General features: G+C 42.0%; 1 protein-coding gene across 15 annotated transcripts in view; it reads right to left on the bottom strand.

Moving 5' to 3' along the window:
- The window catches only part of foxp1b (forkhead box P1b), a 148,168-nt gene that overhangs the window by 31,127 nt on the left and 91,662 nt on the right, over window positions 1-25,379 (bottom strand). For 10 of the 15 annotated variants that reach the window (XM_041034282.1, XM_041034283.1, XM_041034296.1 and 7 more), the window contains 4 exons: window positions 23,195-23,329; window positions 5,275-5,412; window positions 4,888-5,001; window positions 1,230-1,380 (listed from right to left, as the gene is read on the bottom strand). In XM_041034282.1, coding sequence (XP_040890216.1) covers window positions 1,230-1,380; window positions 4,888-5,001; window positions 5,275-5,412; window positions 23,195-23,329 — 538 coding nt within the window. Of the gene's footprint in view, window positions 1-1,229; window positions 1,381-4,887; window positions 5,002-5,274; window positions 5,413-11,792; window positions 11,901-12,175; window positions 12,290-12,759; window positions 12,970-23,194; window positions 23,330-25,379 lie in introns of those variants that run through there. The other 5 variants (XM_041034294.1, XM_041034290.1, XM_041034291.1 and 2 more) reach the window with 5 other exon arrangements.

The raw sequence follows: 25,379 nt of genomic DNA, 5'->3' as shown, positions 1-25,379 counted from the left end.
CCTGGCCAAACAACAAGTATTGACTCCCTATCGAGTAACAGGCGGTTTCACAATGACAAGTTCACTGGCAGTTTACGAACAATAGATCCAGTCTTCCTTCAGGCTGAAGGAGGCTGCCACCAGGATGCCAATCACAGACACAGAGCAGAGAGTTGAAGGACAAAGCGTGGACTAAAAAAGACTCTCTTTTACTTTTACTTCTAATGTTTGGTGTGATAATAAACAAAGTATAGCCTTCCAGAGTTCGAATGGTAATGGTTCAGTAAACAGTAAACTGTCCCAGACATGAGGTCTAAGATGGCATTTAGTAAATTATTGAAGTACTGAGTGAGGATTTACAGCAGGTGTGTCCTGAACCAGTGAAACCACTTACAGTATGTGGTTACATACTTAAGTGGTGCATTGTTCACTTTGACTAAGCAAATTTGTACAGGTATTGTAGCAGGGCAATAACAGTGCCAGATCAAACCAATCTGAATATACAGTGATACAATGTTAAAATAGATTGTTGGTAAAACTTGTATCTGAAAATTTCCCCCCAAAATTATAAATGCCACACCAACAGCTCCGTATGAGAGTCAAACAGATCATTATAAACAGGACCACCTCTGTGCCAACAAAGTCCAGCATTTCTCTCAGAACTGTTAGAGATTAAAGGAGTGTGAAATTCCATTCACCTTCATGATGATCATATGACTAAAAATTTCATGAAAGCCAAAAATAAGTGTCACTGTACCTTTGACTTCTGGTTAAAATCCTTCTATTCTATGGCTGAATGGTTACTCTTGATAGATTTTTGAATAATTCTGTAAGTAGGTTTATCTTTATTAAAAAAGATACAGTCACAAACTGTGTTCAGGGAAATAATAACAGGTGAAGGAAATCAACTGGCTACAGTGGGATTTCTAAATACATTGACAGGATCATCCCAATGTATCAATAAACAACTTTATCAGAATAACTCCGATCTCCATTGTTTTTGTCCTATAACCTAGACTCTAATATTTACTCGAAAGCTGACCAAATCTCCAGTTTACACTGCCAGACTTTAGCACTTGTAAAAACACTGGAGTTACAAAACGGACGTTGGATCATCCCCAGGCATTGACTTGTTGCAGTATTTTGTCACGACAAAAATCTTCTATTTAGCAGGAGTGGACAGATGGACAAGAGATTTTAAGTGTTGTATGTTAGCAGTTCAGTACAGAGCTGTGATTTTAGGTACTGACCCTGAGTGAGGGAGTGCAGTGGCAGGCCGGTCTGTCCAGGCTGGATGGTGAGCAGGCCTTGCCTCTGAAGGTTGAGCAGATGCTGCTGCTGGACCTGCTGGACCTGCAGGAGCTGCTGCTGGAAGGCCAACTGCTGTGCTGACACCTGCTGCTGGTGGCACACACACGCAGACACACACACATACACACACACACACACACAAAGATAAGCGAGGCACACCATCAGCAAACACACAAACAGAATATAGAAGCATAACAGCCAGTGCAAACATATAGAGATGAATTTCAGGTTTGTACATGACTGGATTCATGATCATTTCAAGTTCAAGGCCATAGAGTTGTAAAAATAAACATTTCCGAACATGTTCATTCATAAAAACAAGTTTAAAGCATTTTGCGTGCGCTAACACACTAAATAGAAACTGAGTGTAAGTTGCATAAATTTTGCCTTTAGTGTGGGTTTGTCTGGGCCCACCTAAGACAGGTAGACTATACATCTCTCTCTCTCTCTCTTAATTAACAAGGAGTCAGGAGGCAAATGACAAACAACGAAACAACATAGTTAATCATTCATAATAAGAGCCACAGGAATTTAATTACAGCCATTCATAATTCAGCAAACAACGTGTGACTAAATCAAAGTGCTTAATAACCACCCTGGCAACTCTCACAATTCTCCCAGGCATGGCGCTGAGCTCAGGGATACACTCTTCCCCCAACCAGCACAGCAAGCTGTGTTCAATCACATACTGTGGACTGACTGAGAGATAGTTGCTTTGTTGATCTTACTGTGCTACAGCTGTTTCATCAAGGCAAATTTAATGAAATACTGGTGTGTCTTTACTGATTTTGGGTGGGGGGGGGCTTTTGGCTCTGAAAAGTGAAACGTGTGAACTTTGATATGATGAAAAAGTGATATGAGAGTGCAGAAGAAAATGGAAAGGAGAAAAAGACAGACAGAGTCAGAATAATAAATAGAAGGAAATTATCTAATATCCCCAATCTCCTATGAGTCAAAACAAATGAGAGATGCTATTTAGATAACAGGGGCACAGAGGAGAGCGATGACTTTTAACCCTTTCATCAGTCCCTGCTCTCAACAAATCCATAGTCAAGTCCCCAAAATGTCTGTTGTTACAAATTAAACAACACGATCTAGCAGGACACCTTCTGTATTTACTAACAGATAAGGATAAAATAAGCACGCCTGAGACTCAACAGGATACTAGGCCTGTTTATAAGTATACAAGGCCAGTTGTCAAGCGGGTGGGAGGAGAGGAGGGGGCACTAAAAGCAGTGCCGGGGCTGCCAAGCTGTGCACCGCACCCTGTTACCAAACACAGGATACACCACTTTGTTTACTTCTCACAATTGAGTGCATACAAAAAAGGTCTCGGTGCAACGCGGCTGTCAGGTCACTCGCTGGCGGCTCTGAAACCACTGAAACAGCCAGATAAAATGTGTCCCCTCCGCCCACCCCCATTCGGCTTGTCAAAAGGGTCTAGCGGCCTTCCTCTCCCTCCCTCCCTCCCTCCTGCCCCACACCCAGCGCTGCTGCTCCTGCACCGGCTCACTAAAAATAAAGCTCTGGGCAGTGAGGGTCTATTACAGCAAGCGTGGTCATCTCATTGGATCAATCGTGGGAAGAAGGTACTTTGACAGTGGCGGCGGAGGGTCATAATTGAGGAGTAACCAGATTCACGTGTGATCAAACCCAAAATGAGAGAAGAGAAAGTGAAATAGAGAAAGAAGAGAGAGACGTGATAGAGATCTCACAGAGATTGCAGCGAAATTTGGGATGCAGGCGGCCTGTGATTTTCTCTGATCTGTCCTATTTATGAAAGGTGGTCGGTTCTTTTTTTCCCCTCCATCAGTGTGAGAGAAGTTTCTCTTGCCCTCAGAGGTTTTCTGTTCTCCAGCTCCTCCCTGACAGCCTGAGACAAAGATAATAGTACTACAGGGTTGGGAGTTCACAAGCAACAATGCCTTTTATCAAAACGCTAAATAAACAGAGGGTGGCTTTTCAGAAAAAAAGGGAAGAAAGAAAAATCAAGTATTGCAAATGAATTTAACTCCTTTCTCCCTTCAGATTTTTTTTTTCTTCTGGTCCCATCAGCTGACAGGAGCTCCTGTGCGCTCTCAGCATGCAGACACATTAAAAACCCCAGACCCAATAGACCAAATAAGAGGTTAACAAGAAGTGGCACGAGGGAGAGAAAAATACAGTCCCTGACAAATGATAAAGAGTGGCACTGGCAGGCCTTTATTGTCAAGCTTCAAATATAAAGTTAAAGATCTTTGAAAAACTAAATTTTGATGTCTTTAAAATAAAAGAGGCACAAAGCAACAACAGGGGGTTATTGTCTGGCAGCCACAGGGGAGTCACTGCATAATTCTTATTCTGTCTTTTGATGGCTGCTAGAAATGCGACTGAAAAAAGAGAGAGCGATGGGGAGAGAAAGAAAACATCGGCAGAGGGGGAGAGCCTCTCGAGGCTGCATCCATTTCCTGTGATCATACATAATATGCTTCAAAAGTTGTTTTTTCTTTTATTCTCATGCTCCATTCAACTGATCAATTGCACCTCCTTGCCTCCCCCTCAACCCCCCCACCTCCCCCCACCCCTTTTTTTTCCTCCCTTGCTCCTCTAGTGTTTACATCAGATGCGACTTGGTGACAGGCCCTATCTGAGGCCGAGGAGCTCTGCTGTCATGTTGATTTATGGGTGCATCACGCCACAACTTGTCCAAACTGAAGCCCGCAGTTCATTAATTAGGGAGCTACGACTTTGAAGTTGGGAGCTTCGACAGCACACGGACGTGTGTGAGTGTGAGCATGCGTGGATGTGTGTGTGTGTGTGTGTCTGCTTTTAACACTGGGCTTAATTTTCTATGCTTCTCCTACTCTCCAAACATGGAGCTCAATGGGGACAACAGCAAAAATTCCCAGATTGTCTTTGAACTTCTTCTGACCGCACAATAATAATTTGCTTTGTCCACAGTGATGCCTGTATCCGCCAGTCATTAACACGCATTAAGCTGCTGCCTATGAGCAAGCCCCGCTGTACTGGAGGGAGCAAAGGAGAGAGAGCGAGAAAGATGGAGAGAAAAAAGAAAAAAGAAAAAAAAAAAACCCAACACAGGCAACAAAGCTGGGAGCGCTCTCTGCACTGATATCTCACAATTACATGCCTTCTCTTCCTCTGCCATTTCCATGTTAATTACCGAGAAAAGCCTCTCAGATTTATATGCTCCGTGTTCCTGCCTTTCTCCCTTCTGCCTTTCATTATGTCCTACACAGGGCTTACAGGAACGGTCATCTCTTTGTTGCATGGACACTTGTTTACTTGAAAAAAATAAATAAATAGAGCAATGAACTAAGGCTTGTACTTTGTAAAATATTATACATTTAATGTGGCGACAGCTCCAGAGAAGGAGACACTGTATGCTTAGCACAGTATCAGTCAGTTGTTACCATTTATCCAACAAGTCTGACATGCTAATCAGAAGCATGAGTGCACTTGATTCTCCCCCTCTCCTCTCTGCTTTAACCACAGTCTGGAAGCAGATGGGGTTGAGGGAGGGACACACATGCCTTCCATGCTCTGTCTGGCCAACGGCTTTGGTAATGGCAGGCGGTTGGAGTGATGTCAGCCTACCTCTTTACTCTGCTTGCTGCCTGCATGCTGCTGCTGTTGCTGTTGCTGCTGCTGCTGTAGGAGCTGGAGGTGGAGCTGTTCCTGCTGCTTCTTATAGAACTCTTGGAGTTGCTGCTACAGAAGAGACAGGAAGGCGACATGTGAGTCAAAGTCTGTCAGTCATAGAAACTCAGCAGTGGATTTTGGCAGAATTTTCAATACTTTCAGGAATGTTGTCTTTGAGGCTTGGAAAAAAAAAGTCAAGAATAGAAGTTCAAAGTGAATTTATCTTTGTGAAACGCTGTACATAAGAAGATTTTCATTTCAAAAAGAGACATCCACCATTTGAAACAAGTGATACGTTGTGTGACAAAATGATCCATGACGTGGACGTCAGTAGTACATTACCTGCTGTAACATGAGGGCCTGTTGCTGCTGGAGAAGAACCTGGAGCTGCTGAGGGCTCAGGACTTGCTGCTGAAGGATCTGCTGCATCTGCTGTGGAGTTATCACTTGAGGTGTCATCATAGCCACTGACACTGGAACCTGCACAGACACACAAACCGACAAGCAGAGTTATGTATAGTGTTATGTATATAAATATATATATGTGTGTGTGTGCGTGTGTGTATATATATTTATATATATACACACACACATGTATGATGCCCCCTTGCTTTTGACTGGATTCTACAATTAATCCCAAGTGTCATCTTCATGTGTTACAGTCTGCACATGCCCTTCAACAAACACAACAAACACACACATATCAACCCCTCTAACTATTATAACACCACACCAGACTGAGGCAGGCTAAAGGACAGCTGGGCGTGGATCATGCCCGTGGAGTAAACAGCCAGTCGCATCCACCCTAACCTCCATCCTCCGACCTTCTCTTCTCACACACAAACCCTTCAGCGTCATCGGATATGATCTGCCTCTGCTGTAATGCTTCTCAGAGCTTGCCATTTACACAACATGGCAAATATGCCATACCTGAGGACGTGAAAGATTGCCTCAAAAATGCTGCTGTTCACACACGCACGACATGTCATGTGAGAACATTTCATTAGAGATGCTGTCAACAGCGATCTATTATTGTGAAGATACAGAGTGCCTGGAGGAGGAGCCACGGTGAAGAACACGCAGGCCTCTAACTAACTCCCAGTAGAAAGGTGTGAGTGCATGACTCCTCAAAACAAGTGATTTGTTGTGACACTGAAAGAGCCCCCACAGTTGTCAGGGTGCCTTAATTGCTTCGACGGCGTAGGGGACTCGGAGTGTGTCTGGATGCTGCCACTCACTGCTATGATGTGCAAGACAATTAAAAGCGCCTTTCCTTGACATTTGTATGAAAAACGGCAACTAAGATGTATTTGATAGAGAAGCGTCTTTGCAACTGTTAACACGATTTGTGTACATGCACACGTACGTTAGTATGTATGTGCTTGAGTGTACGTTAAAATGTGCTTTCTGTGTCTCTGAGTGATGTGAGCAGTTGCTGGAGCGGACATAACGGGTGACAGTCTGTCTTCACCAAGGTTACCCAAATTGTGCGGCCGTCTTATAGCTAATGACACCCCTTTGAATTTTTCATGCATTTCTGAATGTAATTTAGCTGTTTAAGATCTTGTCCGGTAACTAAGGGGCTTTTCTTGACACATACCCTGCATGCATATCACCTTATTCATTCTCCCCATTGTAGCATAAAACAAAAACAAAGTGCTGCCATAATGAACAGCTTGTACTGCTAATGCGGAGGAAAGGGCAGTGATGTCAAACAGGACGGACCAGCTTTGATGCTCTCCGTTAACTTTATTGAGCAGTGCCAGGCTACACTGTGCCGTGTTCTTTTGGCCCCAAGAGGGTGAAGGAGGCTCAGCCCCACCCAGGACTAACACACACTTCACATTTCTCATTTCCAGCACCAGGCATAGGGGCGCGAGGAAGAAAATGCAATATTAATTCCCCCCTGTATTATGTCTTAATATGCAGTTCATCTTGACTTTTGCACATGACTTGTCCTGTCATTTGCATAGCCCCGGCCTCCCATTTCCTAATTTCACAGTCATTATCCACTGAAGTCCTTTTTTCTGGGCATTGCTAATTTTGATTAACTATTTTGAAGGTCAATCCAAGCAGCCCTGTCTTGCGGTATGTAAGTGTCATACATGCGCGCGCCATACGTGATATGATATATAGTTCCCGTCTAAATATGACATTTACCCCCCACACACACACACCAAGGATAAATAATAACGCCCCCCCTCTTTTTGAAGCTTTACTTTAACTACATGCATTAAAAATCTATTCCATATTTGTCATGCTCTATTTTTTACTACCGTGTTAAAGCTGTAAATTTAGTCATATTTTCAAATGTATAATCATTTTGTCATGCCATATTATATAGAGTGTGATGTGAAAAAGGGGAGAGCAAACTTCAAACTATCGCAGAGGGTTTACTCACTTAACCGGCTCCTAATAGCTGCCAATTTCATTACAAACTGCACTGAGATTTTCTTCGATTTAACTTTCTTAATTCTTTACACCTGAGGTGTATATCTCATCATTGTTTCACACTTCGCCTTGTCACGAGTGTCTGACTCACAGTAACTACAGCTAGAGCAGCTTCTTCCGTGCACAGCTCCAGCAAGAGGCTATTACAAACCCCCATTTTATTACCCATTACTACTGAGGTCATTAGCAGCAAGAGGGATTGTATGCTTCTTAACCTATTGATCAATGTAACTACTACCATTTAATCCTGTGCTGAAGGAGTGAAAATCTGCCTAAGACTGGGTCCTATTGAGAGGAAGGGCGGGAGGGAGCACTTTAACTGAAAAATATTGCCCTGGCCTCTGTATCATGCCCATTTAACGCAAACACAGGACGCCAGTCGCCATTTAGAGCACTCCCATATGGTGCACTGCCTTATCTCTTGGATAACATCATGACTCCAGATGATCCACAAAAATATATCACCATCTAAAGATAGTCTAAAAGAAGGCTCATACTGGGCTAATAACTGGAGGGATCCACTGAGCCCAGCTCTAATCTACTCGACCAATATGAGGGTGTGAAAAAGAGGACATTCTGAGGATGCCAGAAATAGCTGATGTTTATGAATTTCACAAAGGTGTGGTGCTCTCCAGGTGCCTCCCATACATAAACATTCAAACCTGGAACATTCTCACACAGCTGCACAGTGAATAGAGGCAATATACTGTACCATCACAGGCCTGCGGGCCAAACACACACACACGCACGCAGAGACAAACACACACACACACACACAAATCTAAACTGTGGCATGTTAACAGTAGCAAGCACATACAGGCACATGTGCAGCCCATAACACAATGTATATGAGGAGCAAAACCATATTTTCCACATAGAGCATGGAAGTCTGACTGCACTGTATGCTCAGTATAAAAACGTAAAAGGCATTAAAGACAAAACATTTAAAAATGATATGAAAAATGTCTTTCAATTTACAACAAAGACAAAACATTGTCAAAAATATTCCTTTTTGTTAAAGATCATTCATTCCATTCATACCATAATTCTCTGCACAGCCGCAACATGCACACAAACACACACAGTATAAAGGGCATTTGTCATTAACGACACCTGCAGAAAGAGCATTTCTCTTTGTGAATCACTACTCGAGAAAAAACACACACACACACATAAAATATGATAATCTAATGAAAGAACACAAGCCACACATCTGAAAAGTCACTGATTCAGAGTTAATGAAGACGCTCCCCAAGCACCCCCTCCTACCACAAGTCAGAGGTCAACGCCTGGTGAAAAGGAGTAGGGGTGAACAAGGCTGTAAGATAGCTCCTTTCCCCACACTGAGGCAATTAAGAGGAACAGAAATGAGGGACAAGGAGGTGAACATCAGTGAGACCGGCACAGACATTTCACTGGCCGCAAAGGTGCAGCTTGGCTGAAAGAAAAAAGAAAGAAAAAAAAAAAGAAGAGAATTATCAAATTTTCATTTGTGCTCCCTGGGGTCATCTTGTTTTGTAGGGGCATCAAATGGAATGGAGAAGTAAAAAAGAAAATAACAAGCCCTAGAGAAATCACTGAGTCTAGTCCGTTTGATGCTGTTGTTTTACCTTGGCCTGCAGTGGCGCAAGGAAACGACTTCCCATCCTGACTATGATCTCCTGCATGAAAATGTCACCAAAATGAGGATTTCACGGGAGCTATTGTACTTAAGTGATGTGTGATCATAATTAGTCGTCGACAAGACTGGAAAGACTAATTCTATATTACCCATTCCGGTTGATTGAAATCTCTGAGGTGGAGAGCATTATTCCCTCTACAAAACATAGATGCAGTGTATTCACGCTGACAACCTTTTCTAATAATAATAATAATAATGATAATAATAATAATAATAATAATAATAATAATACCTTGATATATAAATTGTTAAACAGTGTGTGTGTAAAACAACACATTGAATTCTTCGGTAAGCCTACAAATTTTAAAAACTGGACAGAGCTACTCATCCCTACATGTGTTAAGACCTCCATAATTCTTTCCTCGTCATCCACAATCAAGCCGTTTTAAAAATGTTTGCAGCTCAGATAAACAGAATAATCACAGCCACATTTTGTCTCCATTCACCACACACTATATATTCTGCATTCGTCTGTGTAGGGCTGTGAGGGGGCTGAGGCTCAAATTATTTGCAGCAACTGTAAAAACAAAAGTTAAGATTGCATTTTAATTAACTTTTCGACTACAAACAAACAGGTTTTCGCCGGAGCTGGTCCCAGTGTCGGGTTTAAACAAACAAACTGCACGGCAAAGTGAGCGAGCTCTCACCCCAACAATAACAACTGAGCTGCATGCTGGACGCTGTTTCCCACACTAGAGGCAGACACCATTGCAGGTGACCACTGTGGTGGACACACACACACACACACACACACACACACACACACACACACACACACACACACACACACACACACACACACACACAGTTATGATTCATGATTTTATTCTGCAAAAATAATAAATAACCTTTTTCTTGGAAAAATAATATTATTAATAGTACTAATAATAAAATAACACTGCTTTTTTTTAGTTATTTAATAATGAGCACAACACAAACATTAAAAAAAAATCAAGTTCATGCACACAAAATAAACCCCCAGCCAGAAAAAAAAAAACCTAAAGTGCTTCATTGGATCTCTGACATGTGACTCTATGTCCTGTCACTCTTTCTGACCTTTTAAGCCACACCTCCACGTGCACGTTTCACAAGCCACAGAGCGTTTGAGTTCTGAAACGTGGCTTACAAATCCAGGGTGACACCGTTCACTGTTTTTGCTTTTCCCCAATATGTCTTACAGTCACTGTTGGTGTGAACTGCCCGTGGTAAGCACGTGATCGATGGTTTACCAGCTCTACACGGTTACGCAACGATGCGCGTCTTCAAATGCATTATTTGAGTCAGTTGAGATTTAATTAAGATCACAGCCTCTAAAATCCCTTTCAAATGAAACTGTAGTCAAAAGACAATGGCCAACACATCCTCGTGCAGATTGTTTCTATTCTCTGCACACCAGCAACGCAAAGCTAATCCTTGTTTCCATGACGGCAGACAAGAGGGCCACAAATTGTGTTGCTTCTTGACACTCTTAATGTTGTTGTGTTATGTGACTCATATAAAGTATACAGTTAATTAATTAAATTATATAGAAAAAGATATTCAGTGTCAGCGGCAGGTCACACACATCCCTAACAATCCACCCTTATTTTCTCGGGGCAACATGTCAATACCATCACTTCCCTTACTGTTTTAAAATATATAGGTCGTGACATAGATGAGTAGTGAAAAGGACCTTCTGCCACAAAACACTCTACACCACGTAATCTCATCATTATCCTACCATCTCAACCCATGGCATCTCAAGTGTAGAGTTAATCTTCCTATCTGAAACAGAGACGCACACACTCCGAGCAGTAATGACCCTTAAAAAAAAAAAAAAAAAAGTGAATGAAAGCCTTTTTCAAGTAAAAACATGTTTTAGGCAGGCAAGCCAGGGAATAACAGCAGAGAGCAGCTGGTGGCTCACTATATCACTGCTGAACTATTCCCCCGTCTCTCCTCTCTGACTTGCTTGCCTACTCCAGTACAAAGCAAAGACCGTCCCTGTAAAGGATATCCCAGCGAGCCGTGGGGCTCTGCCGGCTACCCCCTGTGCCCCCCTTTCTGGGTACATAGCTAATATCTGGTTGCCGATGTCATGGTTTAGAAATGACAGGTGCTGGCAGCCCCTCGCCTTGACAGGCCACTGCACAAATAACGCCCCTGCCTGAAAGGGCTAATGCACTACTAATGAACAATAAATCAACTTTGATTACAAACTGTCAACCCAATCAGCTCGCACTCCAGCTCTCCCAAACTGCGAGTCTCGGCACAGCTGCACGGCATTACGGTGCACACTGGCCTGTTTAGGCTTCGCTCTCCTCCGTCTCTACCATCTGATATTCTCCGTCAATATTCTCCTCCATCCCTCCTTCCTTTCAAGCACCCACTTTTCTAGCACTGACGCAAGGTGCTGAAACGTTGCACCCAAAAAAAAAAAAGAAAAAAGTTTCAGCTAACTGGTAAGTGCAAACATACAGCACACATGAAACAGTTTTATAGTTGTCTGAGTGTATTGCTTGAAATTAGTATAGGAAAAATCAGTGAGTCATTAAACAACAGAAAGTCAGCTGCTGTTTTCTGTGTATAATCTCAGAACTGTTAAGTACGACTTAAAGTTGACAGCAGAGAAACAAGGAAGAAAATGACCATAACTTCCCCTCCTAAATGTGCTCCATAATCCCTTTGTTACAAGCAGTGACACACACACAAACACACAGGCACGTAAAAAACATTCACACACACTAACTTTTCAGGAAGATTTCAGCGATGACATTTGGAGTGACAGCGTGTCTCCAACGTGGTTTTGTGGTGACGGTGTCAAATATAGAGCTGTGCCAGCCACTGTCTTAATTCACTGTGACACCATGAGGAGAGTGAGGATTAGTCCAGGCCATAGCCTGAGAGCAAGCAAAGTCTGACCAGCACTCATTACCTCAGAACAACTAATCATCACAAAATACACAAGCAGCAACACAAAGCGTATAACAAAAAAAAAAAATCCATGTCTCTCTGTGTATTTTAAATGCCTTACCCTGGGAATGTTTTCAATAATAAAACACAATAATTACACATAATTACATAATACAATAATTTTCAGAGAAAAACAACAATGTAAAAGAGAAGACAAACCTGTCTCCTGTTTTTTCCCAGGACTTCTCATAATTCAAACAGCACACAGTACAGTACTGGATCCTGCTTAACTGGTTAGCTCACTATCAGCAAAGTAAACAAAACTAAACAAAGAGCGTAAAATGGCAGTCAGAAACTTCATGTAGAAGGTTAGACATCTAATACTGTAACTGACAAACAAGCAAAGTAAAAGAAACTGTTGCATGTACTAAAAGTGAAAAGCTCAATTTCTGACAACCATCAACAGTACACAGATAAACAGAAGCATCTAATCCATACTGTCTTATTTTGAGATGCAACACATTCTGAGACAGTAAATCTAAAGTACATGACACTTGCTTTCATGTCTTTCTCCCATCAGAACAAGCCTGTAAACTGTCAGTGTCTCACCGGCAAAGTAAACCCCCGGATAACTGCTCCTCTCATGCAAACTGCATGACAAAATTAACCAATTACAATGATAGAACATCAACGATAGGCAGACAATAAGCTTCCTTTTCTCTTTTTCCCTGGTCAAATTAAATTGTCAAGTTTTTTACACAAGAAAGCTGGCAAAATCACAGAAATCAATCATATTGACAAACCTGACAAACTCCATTTAGCTGGCAGGGTAAACAGAGTGCCGGGCCACGCGGTGTGGAGTGAAGCAGAGCGGAGAGCACAGCGGCGAGGGAAGGAGAGAGAGAGAGAGAGTCAGTGAGAGAGAGAGAGAGGTAGGGAGAGGTAGAGGCACACAGGCAGGCAGGCAGGGAGGCTGAGAACAAGCGCTGCTGTGCTGTGGAGTCTCCAACCTTCCTCGGGATACAGACAGATTGCACGCGCAAGGTTGCTCCCCGGCTGACAAGATACAAAACTATCCAATCAACCACGCCCTTCTCCACCAATCACAACCAGCCCTCTAAACATAATCAATTCAAATGGGGCCACACAATGGGGGAGCCGCGGGCTGGGCTGCAGGTGAACCCGTGCCTTTGTGTGGGGGCCCCTTTAAAAAAAAAAAAAAAAAAAAAAAAAAAGAAAGGAAAAAAAAAAGACACAGTTGACGGCTGTTAACCCTTTGACCCCTGCCGGGACTCCGGCCGTGCTATTGAAACAATGGGAACCTAAAGAAAAGAGGCCCTTTAATTAAACAACAGATAAGTAAACACAGCTATCCAGCGGAAAAGAAAGAAAACTGGCCCAGCTATCAGCCCTTTATTGTTCTGCTAAATGGAACTGTTTACAGTGCCAGAACAAAGACACAACTCATTTCACATGCTGAAAACAACAAATGCACAAACAATTCAGCCACTTTGTAGTTATTTGGACTTTTTCTTCCTTTTAAATTTCCCAAGCTGATACCACGTGTATTTTATTTTAGAATAAAATAACACATTTATGAGAACAGTTTGTTTTCCCTTGTATTTCCTCCAATAACACTAATGTGTATACAGTGCATACTTACACCATAACATGCAACACGTTGCAATACACCGAGTTGTGTGTGTATTCGGCCATAAAAATGAACCACAGCAGCATAAACTTTCTCCAGGTTTTAAACACTCATACTACAGTTTGGTTTCAGACAAGCTAAAACCACTTACATTAATAGCTAACATTACACCAGCTACCAGGCAATTCATCCAACTCCATCCCAATGAGAGCAATTAGCTGTCATGATATCATCACACTCTTTAAAACCCATGTGCACTCAGCAAGGGGAAAAGACAGGGGAGGAAAACAGGACCCTGCCACCTACTGGAGATCTCACTGAACTCACCGGGAGAGAGAGAAGGCAGGATGAAACGCTCGCCTCCTGTCAATGTATATGTTTTAATCTTCTAACTAAACAATGCGACCTCTTACCATTTTGTGTAATTTCAACCTCATGTATATTTTATTCCGTAGCACATACTGTAGCAATCATAAAGAAATTAAGGGAGCTGCTAATCAGACCTACTTTTAGTAATAACAATAAAATCAGGTTCACTAAGTTGTGCAACCCACTTAACAATGAATTAGAGAAAAGGCATGAGGCAAGATTAACACCTCACTTTGTTAATTATCATAACAATAAACACAGAGCTGAATAAGCAAGCTCTAAAACACAGCTCATATCAACAGCTATAAACCCTTGGACAGGGATGAAGGAATGTTCATGGGACACATTCCAGTCCGCAAACACACTGGTAAAATAAACAGAGCGCCTGCATAACAAGCCACCGCTCTCATCTGCTAATAACTAACAATGAGCCCTGCTAAGCTGGCCTGACCTATATAAATTATTGACTGGGACACCTCAAGTGTCAAAAGTGACAATTCCAATACATATCATAGGGAATAATTAAGTGGAAGAAAAGGCGCTTTTATTTTCTATCTGACACCCTCAAGACAGCTCACACAAAAAGACAGTGACATGCAGGCATGTGCCTACAACTGCAAGCACGCACTCAGCACACACACAAATGCACACATGCACAAAGTGGTTTAGGCTACGGCCACACTCTTCTCCCCCAGCACTCTCCCTGGGGTGGTATGTCGGCGTATTCTCAATAAAACACCTTCTTAGCAGTAATAGGCCACTGTTCTCATTTCAACGCTCCCAAAGGCCTCATGATAAATTTAGCAGACACACAGTTCAAGCTTCTCCTCTCACACACTGTCTTTCTAATCCATTGCCTCTGTGCCTGCGCTATGTAAAATAATTACACATATGTGTCGATGTGATACACACGCTATATGGATTTTTTTTTTTTTTGTTCCCGTGCACCGAGAAACATCAATATCCTTGAGCCTTGAACCGGCGTCCCCTGTGATAGTTTACAGAGAGTACTGAGCGATTGTGTTCATGACAGAGAGGATGACATTATAAAATACTCCCATTTCCTGCTTGAGTTAGAGTGAAAGTATGAGTTAATGTCTGGTCTGGCCTGAGCTCTGGTCCGCTCCGCTCTGAGATAACGACTCAGCTCCAATTACAAAGCCTTCCCAAAACACTAACACAGCCAGTGAATAAGCCGCACCGGCATGCCAACCAATGTCTTACTGCTATCAGAGAAAGAAAAGGAGAGAAGGGGAGAGGAAATGGAGGAAAATAGCAATCTACACTCATTCCTTTTCTTGAAAGGCTCTGGTGACCTGGACCATTGTCATGAGAAAACAAACACAGTCTGTTTCCCTGGGTGTGTGTGTAAAGTAAATCATTGTTTACTGATGGAGGGAGTCAGCAGGGCAGGTGTGGGACCTATATAAATAACAGCTGCTCTATATAAAATCGCCAAGGCAACAAAAATACTTTTTAGATTCACATCAGTACCATAATATGTGGTCTTTCTATTATTTCTTTATTTTTATATATCTCAATATATTACATGGCCCCTATCAAAGTCACAGGAGACACAAAGCATTTAATTACAGTTATAAATAAAACACTTATCAACTATGTTTCCGAGCTACAGCAACACTTAGACTTCGTACAGCTCGGAAAGAACCTACATTTGATTTGAGAACTGTTATTTGGTGAGCCACTCACTTGCACTGACACCACACAGTAGAGTGCTATGTCATTTCTCCGGCAGTAAAACAACAGCACAAAAAACCTATTTGAAGAGGTGGAGTAGTTCCACTGTAATTCTATTTTGAAATCTAGGATAACAAATCCAGCGGTGGCTTTTGTTATACTTCACTTGATTTTTAATGTTATTCGAGTTGCATTTATTTTCTGTTTAGTTTATTTTTCTGTACACTTGTTCCTAACTCAAGTGAAACTGTTTCATCATTTTAATATTACTGAGTTTTATTTATGGCTGACGATGTGTTTTTTTTAAAGGGTCCTGTTAAAATAAAGTGCATTTCAATTGTTGTGACATGCCAGTGAACTTACCTTTTAACATCCTCAGCCTACCGATCTGATACTTGGAATAAGTCATATTTAGAGTGAATGAGGTTATCACCCGAAGCAGAGTAGAGTTACAGTAAGTCATGCCTGAGTCACCATGTTCCTCATGGTCTATTATATATGGGTTTGGTTATTTACTTTTAATTTTAGCATTCAGGAGCACATCGTTTAGTCAGCACATGTGAACTCTGTATTTGCAAGATATTTCCTGAGGTGATATGCCAGCCAGTGTATAACGGGGCTTGTGTTTCAGCGTGTACCGTCTAGTGCGGTTTTTCACTTAGTCAAAACAAGAGCACTTTTAGGTTTGAGCAACATCGATTTAAGGAGGTGGGGGAATTTTTGCCTTGTCTTGTTTGGCGATTGATTCATCTTTGATTTAAATCAGAAACTATATTAGTACACAGAAACTCAGTACACAGTATTTTAAAAAGAAGTAACAATGTGTGGGACGTGGAGGTAAAAATAACTTGGCCACTAAATATGAAGCAACAAATAAGTTATTTTGATTATATTATGCTGTAATTAATCTGCTTTGGTGTGTAATCGCACAATACATGAGATTTACTACTATAATCAGACATATATATGGGCAGAGTACAAGCAAGTTTGTCTGTGGGTGGCTCTTGTCATCACTTCTTAAGGAAGACTCTCAATGTAGGGCGCACAGTAAGCCTATGGCACCGCTAACCACTATGATTAACTGTTTAGCTAACCTTGTCTGTGGTGTTATTACACAGTATTTGTTAGCCTGTCCTGTTTCCAACACTGACCAATAAAATTCCTCAGGAACATTCCTGGAGGTAATAGATATAGATGAGCACTCCTCTTGGTGATTCTTTCCTACTTTTCATGTGAGTTTCTTTCATCAAACCAATAAGGAGAAACTAAAATGCAACAGCAAAAAAAAAAAAAGAGAAAAAAAAAACGTTGCTATGCTTTTATGCTTTCTGTACACTGGGCGTTAACTACATGGATGACTAGGCTGTGCACTGTGATGGTTTACTGTATGATGTCCAACACAAATATAAAATACAGCTCCAAATTATGTCCTCATGTAGCTGAAGCGCCCCTCTGTCTCTGGATCTCTCTCATCCTGTCTGAGTGAGAGAGTATTTCTTTTCCCTTCCTCTAACAAAAAAGTGAAAATGGAACCAGAGAGTTGCCAAGCTGTCAACCACACAGGGAAACTGCATTGTGAGTTGTTGCTGACTTGACTGCACCTTGCATAGCTGTTAGTGTTTATTAATGCTATGGCTGACTGTGCATCCATCCATCCCTCCACCCCTCCGCAAAGGGCGTGTGAATCACTCCAAACAACATACACTTGACATCAAGATACAGCGCCAGAGGATGACACAAAGATACAACAAATTTTAAGGAGATATGTGCATGTGTGTGTGCGTGCATCTGGGTGGATGACTGAGTGGGGTGGGGGGGTTGAGAGGGTTCACTGCTTGAAGGAAAACATCAGGCCTCAAATGAAAAGAGGGTCCTGAAAATGGTAGCGTGGCTCCCAGCGCTCTGACTGGAGTCAATTCGACAGTCATCGTCTTGGCTGAGAGAGAGAGAGAGCTCCCAACACAGCAGCAACCCCCCTGCCTCCACCCCCAAGTCTCTGCTTGGCTGCGTGGAACTGGGACAGATGACTTCATTCTGACAGGATTATCCCAAACCTGGTTCTAATCTATACAGTACACATAATACATTTTTACAATATGACAAGGAAAACAAGCAGCAAAAGAGACAGCCTGATCCTGGGGTTCCACGCAAGCACCGGCCTTAGTGTTGTGTTGATCATTCCTGACAGATTGTATCACCTCAAAGCAACGCACGCGTCAAAATGAGATTTCATTACAGCATCACCTTGAGACTTTTTACAAACACAAAGAGACGAATTCCTTCCGAGGATCACGCACACAGCTGATGAATTATGTTATTTTGCTATTGGAGACACAGACTGACACAGAAGCTATCTTGAAGGATATTTCCCTAAAATATTCATAGGAACAGCACATCCAGGAGGTAAGGAAGCAAGGACAGCAAAAAAAAAAAAAAAAAAAAAAAAATTTAACCTACAGTACATTAGTGGAAAAATGAATAGTGTGACAATTTGGCTGTCTTTCCGAGAGTTAGATGAGATGATCGATATCACTCTCATGTCCGAGCGCTAAATTTGACACTAGCATCAGAATCCCGTTAGCTTATCTTAGCTCTAAGACTGAAAACAAGGAGCTAGCTCAGCTCTGTCCAGGAGTACAAGCACCTCCAAAGCCCATTAATTGACATGTTCAATCCATAAAGTGTAAAGTGTAAAAGCAACACATTTTGGTTTTACTCCAGTCACTTCTCTCATGGCTGTCTGGCAGCTTCACGGTGAGAGCAAGACTCCAGTCAAGCTGCTTCCCCGTTTCCAGTCTGTGTGTTAAGCTAAGTTAACCAGCTGCAGAGGGTAGCTACATATCTACCATACAGACATGAGGGTGGTATCAATCTTTTCATCTTGCTCACTGCCAAAAAAAAAAAAGTGTGTTTCCCAAAATCTTAAAATAGTCCCTTAAGTACAGATACAGTTAAGCCAAACAACAGTGTGAAAGAAGGTGCACACTATGAGCACTTATTTTGGTTGCTATGAGTGGTTATGTCCACATAACAGCATTTGTTAACTGAATCATTTAGTTTGTCATTTGGTTTGATTTGGTTGAGTGTTTTGGGAGTGTGCCTCCATTTCCTCTGTTTATATATGTCCAGTACTTCTTCCTCTTAGTTCTTGTTTCCTTTCCTTTCTTTCTTCTTCAGAATTTCTTCTAGTCTAAAAGGCTTCAGTTGTGTTTTTAATATGCACTACTGTTGTCTTGGCCACATCTCCCTAAGTGTTAAGAGAATCTTTTTCTCACAGCATCTAACCCAGAACATTAATCCAGTCTTGTGTTCACTGTCACCTCGCCAGTGGGCTACCACTGCTGTGCCACTTTGGGCTGCTGGCCGACTGGACAGCGGGAACACCTCGAAATGCTGCCTCAGATCACCCCGCAGCACTGGCTGAGCTCCAGCTGACAGGCTTCGGCCTAGTGCTCTAATGACTTACAGATTGGAGCGCTGTGGTATACATGTGTCAGGACAATGCCATGGGCCTACTGCAAAAACAGTAGGAGAGGGAGAGAAAGAGAGCCAGCGGCTTCTCCCTGTCCTGTCAGACAGAGGCTTGGCCCCTGGATTGTGTCACATCACGCTTCCCCCCAACAGACCACAAATGAAGGATGTGAAGAGCAAACGCGGGGAGGAGGGGCGTTGGAGGCGCGCTCTACAACTTAAAAGGCTTTCATCCTGTAAACTGAAAAGACATTATCTTTTGACCTGGAGATGCCCTCTGTGAGGCTGAACACTATGGTGTGAAAACACAGAGAGAGAAAGAAAGAAAAAGAAAAAAGAAAGCTGAGGAACTGTAGATTGTGGCTTCAGCCAATAACAGTATAGATAAGAAAAATGTCTGCTGCCACGATTTTGAAACATTATCAGTGTTTTCTCTGTGTCTGAGAAATAACAAGTAATGCACCTTTGACATTATGAGAATGCTCAATGTTACATTTATCAGATAATAGTGAATAGGGTTTCTCATTTAAAGACAAAAGGCCAACACATAATTACAATAAATACAAGAAACAATGAAACCCCAAGGGACAGATATGTTCTTTTACAGTAGCTTCATATTCCTTAGAGAGAAGCTCTCCACCTTAAGATGAAACATAAAAGCTCTCAAAACTACGCGAAGGGAAGTTATCATTTCCTTTACTCTTCTTTCAACTTGGCAAACTATTTCTGTTCTGACACACATGCAACGTCCACGCAGGGAACTTCCGCTGGCTGCTGGCCATACCTCACACTGCACCAATGACATGAATAATGAAGGCCAATCTCAGGCATAATTCTGGATGGGAAACAAGCATAATCTCAGCATTACACTGATAGCAGAGACACCATGTTGACACAACATCTTCGGCCCAGCTGAATGCCACATAATCCCCTGTAGGAGGTGGATGCCTACCTAGGCTCGCTTGCAATGAGGTGTAGTTAACCAGCCAGGCTCGCGAGCAACGCCGCAAATGAGCTTCATTTTCCCCCTCCCCCCACCTTGGTGCTGGTGGACTATCAGCGAGGGTCCGACAGTGTTGTTCCTAATTACCTATTTCTCCACTCCTGATCCTGCAGCTGGCATAATTAGTTACCTGGGGCTTCAATCCAATTTGAAGTGATGACAAGAAAGTGATCCATGAAAAAGTAATAAGTTAAATCCAATTTCAGCCTGCCTCTAATTAAATGCACATGGAACTAATGAGTCAAACCCTACCATTTCACTGATAATGGTAATTAGCGGGGTGGGAGTTGCCGGCTCTCGTCGTTGTGCCACTGTAGGTGTGAAGTGCAAAAGGTAAAAGTGGCACGGTTTCTTTTAATTACACGTGTCATTCTGTCAATGTAATTTACTGGCTTTTTGACCAGTCAAGTAAGTTTAGCTGCTTTCCAGCCTGTTCTCCAGCTGTTTGTATATCTAGTCTGATTAAAGCACCTCTAGGCTGCTGAGTATACAGCGGAGTATGCTTCCAGAGGCAGGGGTGGGCGGTGCAGGGGTAAGGGGGGGGGGGGAATGGGGGGGCACCCCTGTGATGTAAAAACCAAAGAGCCATTTAATGCTGATCAAGGATTCTGAGGCTTGTTTGACTCATATTTTTTTCCCTTTACTACTCTATGCAGGTCATTTTTTTTAGATGTTCTGTATATACTGTGCTTCATTATTTTTGATTTGAATAAGAATGAATTGGAAAGTGAGTCACATCTCCAAATGAGTAAAAGTCTCTCTGCACATCTCCTCGTGCCTAATGGGTAGACCGCTGAGATGAATGGAGCCTCGTCCGCAGATCAGGTGCTTTTATGGGGTGTCAGCTTACTACACAGCCTCATAATTGTTGGATCATGTCTTTTGATGACCCAGTCCAGCTCAACAGAGAATCATTATCCAGGCTGTGTGATGGAGATAGTGAATGTTCTGTGTGTAGAGGGCTCCTCTAAAGCACAGGTTTGTTCTTTAAAGAGGAAGTGAGATGAGACTCAGACCGTTACCCTCTGGTGTTTCACAAAATGTGTTTGTGAGAGAGAAGGAGAGAAAGAGATGTGTGAGAAAAAAAGAGACAACAAGAAAAATCTCACCATCAGAAAACCATGAGTGGAGAAAGGGGAAAAAAAAAAACACAACCAAAAACAAATGTAATAGATCCTCACACAGAACAGCACACTTATGTTTATGTATGAACACTTGGCTTTAAACTCTGTGTGTATGTGGTTGGGGTGTGTTTAATTAGCAGAATATGTAACTCAGAGATAAACAAACACTTGTCTAGACCTGTGGCTTTTTCATAATGGTGGTTTCAACCCAGCAAAATGCAACATACAACATGAGAGGGCAGGCAATTTATGGTGTTAGTTAGCTACTACAGCAAGCCTGTGCTGCTCTCTTCACAAGAACAGGGCAGGAGTGGGGAGGGGAGGGGTTGTGGGGGAAAGGGCCCGACTCTCTTTTCAAAAGCTGAGTGACAGCTTGGCCAAGCTCTCTGTATACATTAATAAATTAGAATTTTAATTTTGTCTTTGTCTGCAGGAGATGGTCTAGTACTTCACTATGTACCAACAACTGGCTGTACGCTGGAATCTGCCGTTGTGGTCCCCTCTGTTGACCTCTGCAGCACAATTCCCTGCCAGGCTGGGGAAACTGTTTAGTTTGATCCTTTCAACTTATTTGAATCCTGACAAATATGCACACAACTGAAAGGTCATCACAGTCATATTTCATCCTCTGGAGCTATTCCGAAGACATCTGCACAACAAAGAGGCTTTTTCACAACCTGACATTAGACCTAGCTGCTACAATAGCTCATTAAAAAGGGCCCCCAATGGGATAGTAAGGGTATTAAATATTATATATATACACACATAGAGAACAGGGCCTCCGTATTAATTACCAAATATGCCCTGAAGTCGTTTGCAATTTCACACTGACACAAACAACCGCTCCTTGTTCAAACAAAGATATACATCTTTGAGGCAGCTGATCTGAAATTAACGTAAATATTGCATCAGATATGCAGCGCTGTTCTTATTAAAAGCAGAAAAGGATGAAAAAATAAGAAAAGATTTTTTTTTTCATCCTGCTGTTTTTTCTTTGAATCACAAAGGCAGTCCACATAACTGTCCAAAAGCCTCTTTACCTCTGCCAGCCTTCACACGCTCCCACCCCTCACTCCTCTTTCTTTCCTCCAGCTCTCAGCCCTCCACCTGGATCACCCACCCCTCTTGTGGGCTTCTCCATAGCACCTCCTGCTGCTGGTGGTAGGGACCTGCCTCCTTTTTCATTTCTGCTATGCTCGTGTGTGTGTGCGTGTGTGTGCGTGTATGTGTGTGTGGGTGTGTGTGTGATGAAAGGCAAACAGGGAAAGCATGGAGCTTCCTCTGTGTGGCCAGACTCACTTCTCTGTGGGAGGAATGCAGCTCTCTCACTTCTCTCTTTTCTTCTTCTTTACCTCACTTTTACCGAGGCTGTGCACCTTCTAAACTGAGTTATGCTGTCAACAACACCTTGTGCTGCTGATGGTAGGGAGCTGAAATCTGGATCAACCACATGCACTGATGTTGTATGGCTGCACTGGAACGATCATGGCACTACTGGATGAGTTCGTGTGATCTAAACTGCCCACACAGAGCCCTTTCTTACAGTCTGGCCTATATATTTCACAACAGCAACAGTTTCTATAAAGTGCTGCTTCTATGTCAAGATTTAGATGACACATGGTTGATTGTATATGTACTTGTGTGTACGTGTGTGCTGCTAAATCACACATAATGCATGAGCATACATAACTGCAAATGTTGCACTGCCAATTTTAATTTCCTGTTTGTGAACTTAGTCTAGTGCTGGGCTTTCCTCGCACACTGTGTTCTAGAGAGACTTGCAAAAGTTCACTTCTTTTTTTTTTTTTTTTTTTTTTTTTTTTTTTAATTTGAGCAACCACAAAGTCAAATAACTGAGCTATTTGATAATCGTGAGTTAATAAATAAGGGAGTTTCTGAGAATGACAACATATTTACAGTACCTGTAGGCTTTGCTGCTTGTCATTGGCTTTGGGGGATTTGCGGCCAGTGTTCTGCTGAGACTGCAGCTGATGTGACTGGGGCTGCTGCTGCTGCTGCTGCTGCTGGAGGAGTATCTGCCGAGCCACTTGGAGAGCCTAAGAGAGAAAAAGAAAAAAAAAGATTTTTAAAAAAGGCCAACAGAAATGCTAGACGTAGATATGCTAAAAGTCCCTTGAGAACACTTTGATGCCTATTATCAGAGCAGATGTATCCCCTTACAACAATATTCCCTTGGCCTTCTGCTAGATAACAAACAAACATCACAGACAATCTTTTCAGACTCTCCCATTCAGAGTCATAAAGCTATGGCTGGTATAAACAGTTTCTCCACAAACAGACAAGGAACAATGATCAAATGTCAAAACAAATTCACAGACAGAAAGAAGACAAAAAAAAAGGAAAAAAATTAACTGCAGCCATCCAGAAGAAATATTTATCTGCTGATAAGTTGCACTAACAGCAAACACAAATTGTCAAAGACACTAATCAGTACTTTTGATCCTCCTTTAGCTCAGTCAAACTCCCCTCTAGAAAGCAAATAAAAGGCTTTATGGCTGCTTCAAATATCTGTTAAAGGACACGGCCTTCTCAGTGGAAAACAAAATACAGTGCAGTCACATGTTTATTACTTCAGCTACTCCCTTTTCCCTTACGATAAATAATCAAACATGCCATCCAGAGCAAACAAAGCTGGAGAGAGCTGGGGGAAAAAACACAGAGGTCTTGAAAACGGTCAGCGATACCAAGAAAAGCAAGCGTTGTGTTCCCACAGTGAGCTGGCCAGCCTCACACCTCCACCAGTAAACCATCTGGGTAAATAACTGGCCTCATTCTTTCCATGTCCCTCAGACGATTGCTCCCACAATTAAACAAACAGAACAGGGGCACATCCAAGCTCATCTCACAAATGGACGATCTATAAGTTCTCCAGTCCATTGTTGTTGTCCAAGTTCAGAAATTATAAAAGTAAATGGTGGAATGTTTAACAAGGAGTTAGTGAGAGAGGGAGAGAGAGAGAGAGAGAGAGAGAGAGAGAGAGAACACAGAGCACAAAACAGGAAAAAAAAAGTAACAGCAACGTGTGAACAAGTGAGTGAAACCTGTGAAAAACTGTATGAAAGTAAGATATCTACAAAGAAAGGGTAAAGAGAAAACTGTGTGGACAGATAAAGAGATGGAAATAACTTTGAGAATAGGTCTTAGTACGAGTGAAGTCAGACAATACTTTAAGACAGACAAGAAAGAGACAGTTAGGGGGGTTGGAGTGAACAGCTGTATGATGGTCTGTGTGTGGGTGTATGTACTGACCCTCCCAAACACACGGCTGTCGGATGACATCATGAGGCATAAATATGACCACAAGCTACAAAGAGGCCACACTCTTGGCATTTCACCATGCTTAACTTTAAAGTACATACATTTTCCTTCTCTCTGTCTATCTCACATATCGCAACATATCTCATTCTGTTCTGCATGCCTAATTGTCCTCTGCTTTGAAATTTGTGGAGGGGAACCCCCTGCATGCAAGTACACATAAAGAAAGTGTATAAATTGAAACTGAGAACTATGTGAGCAAGATTCACTCCCACGATGACAATATTTACTTTACTTATCTTACATTTTAGACATTAAGTTTTTTTCTCCTGAGCAACTTGCAGTCTGGCAAGAAAATAAAAACATGACGTGAACTGAACTGAACTGACGCCGGGAGGGGATCGGAAAAGTACTAACATGATATGATAAATAACATGATAAAGTACTAACGCTTGATAACACTGTGAGATTGTCTCTTGTAGTCCTGCAGAGCATGACGATATTTCTTTTTTCTTCACAATATGAGGCCTCTTATTGATTAGACCATTTAAAAGACCAATATTTTAAAAAGGGCCTTTTGTTTAATCAATTAATTAAAGTTTTTGTTATTTTTTTTACTAGGAAAAAAAAATCACCTTCATTTCCACTCACACTACAAAGGAAAAAAAACATAATTAAAATAATACCACAGTTACCAATCTCACCACAATTCATAACATTAACATAACATGGTAAAGGATTATTTTATATTAGCAGCTCTGATAATTTACAAATCATCAAACAATGACATTTTTGTGTGCTTCAACTTACCGTGAAACACTGACAATTCAC

The sequence above is a fragment of the Toxotes jaculatrix genome, chromosome 3 (assembly GCF_017976425.1).
Source record: "Toxotes jaculatrix isolate fToxJac2 chromosome 3, fToxJac2.pri, whole genome shotgun sequence".
Taxonomy (NCBI): Eukaryota; Metazoa; Chordata; class Actinopteri; family Toxotidae; genus Toxotes; species Toxotes jaculatrix.
Note: the sequence above shows the minus strand (reverse complement) of the source record. Positions and strands in the feature narration are given on the sequence as shown.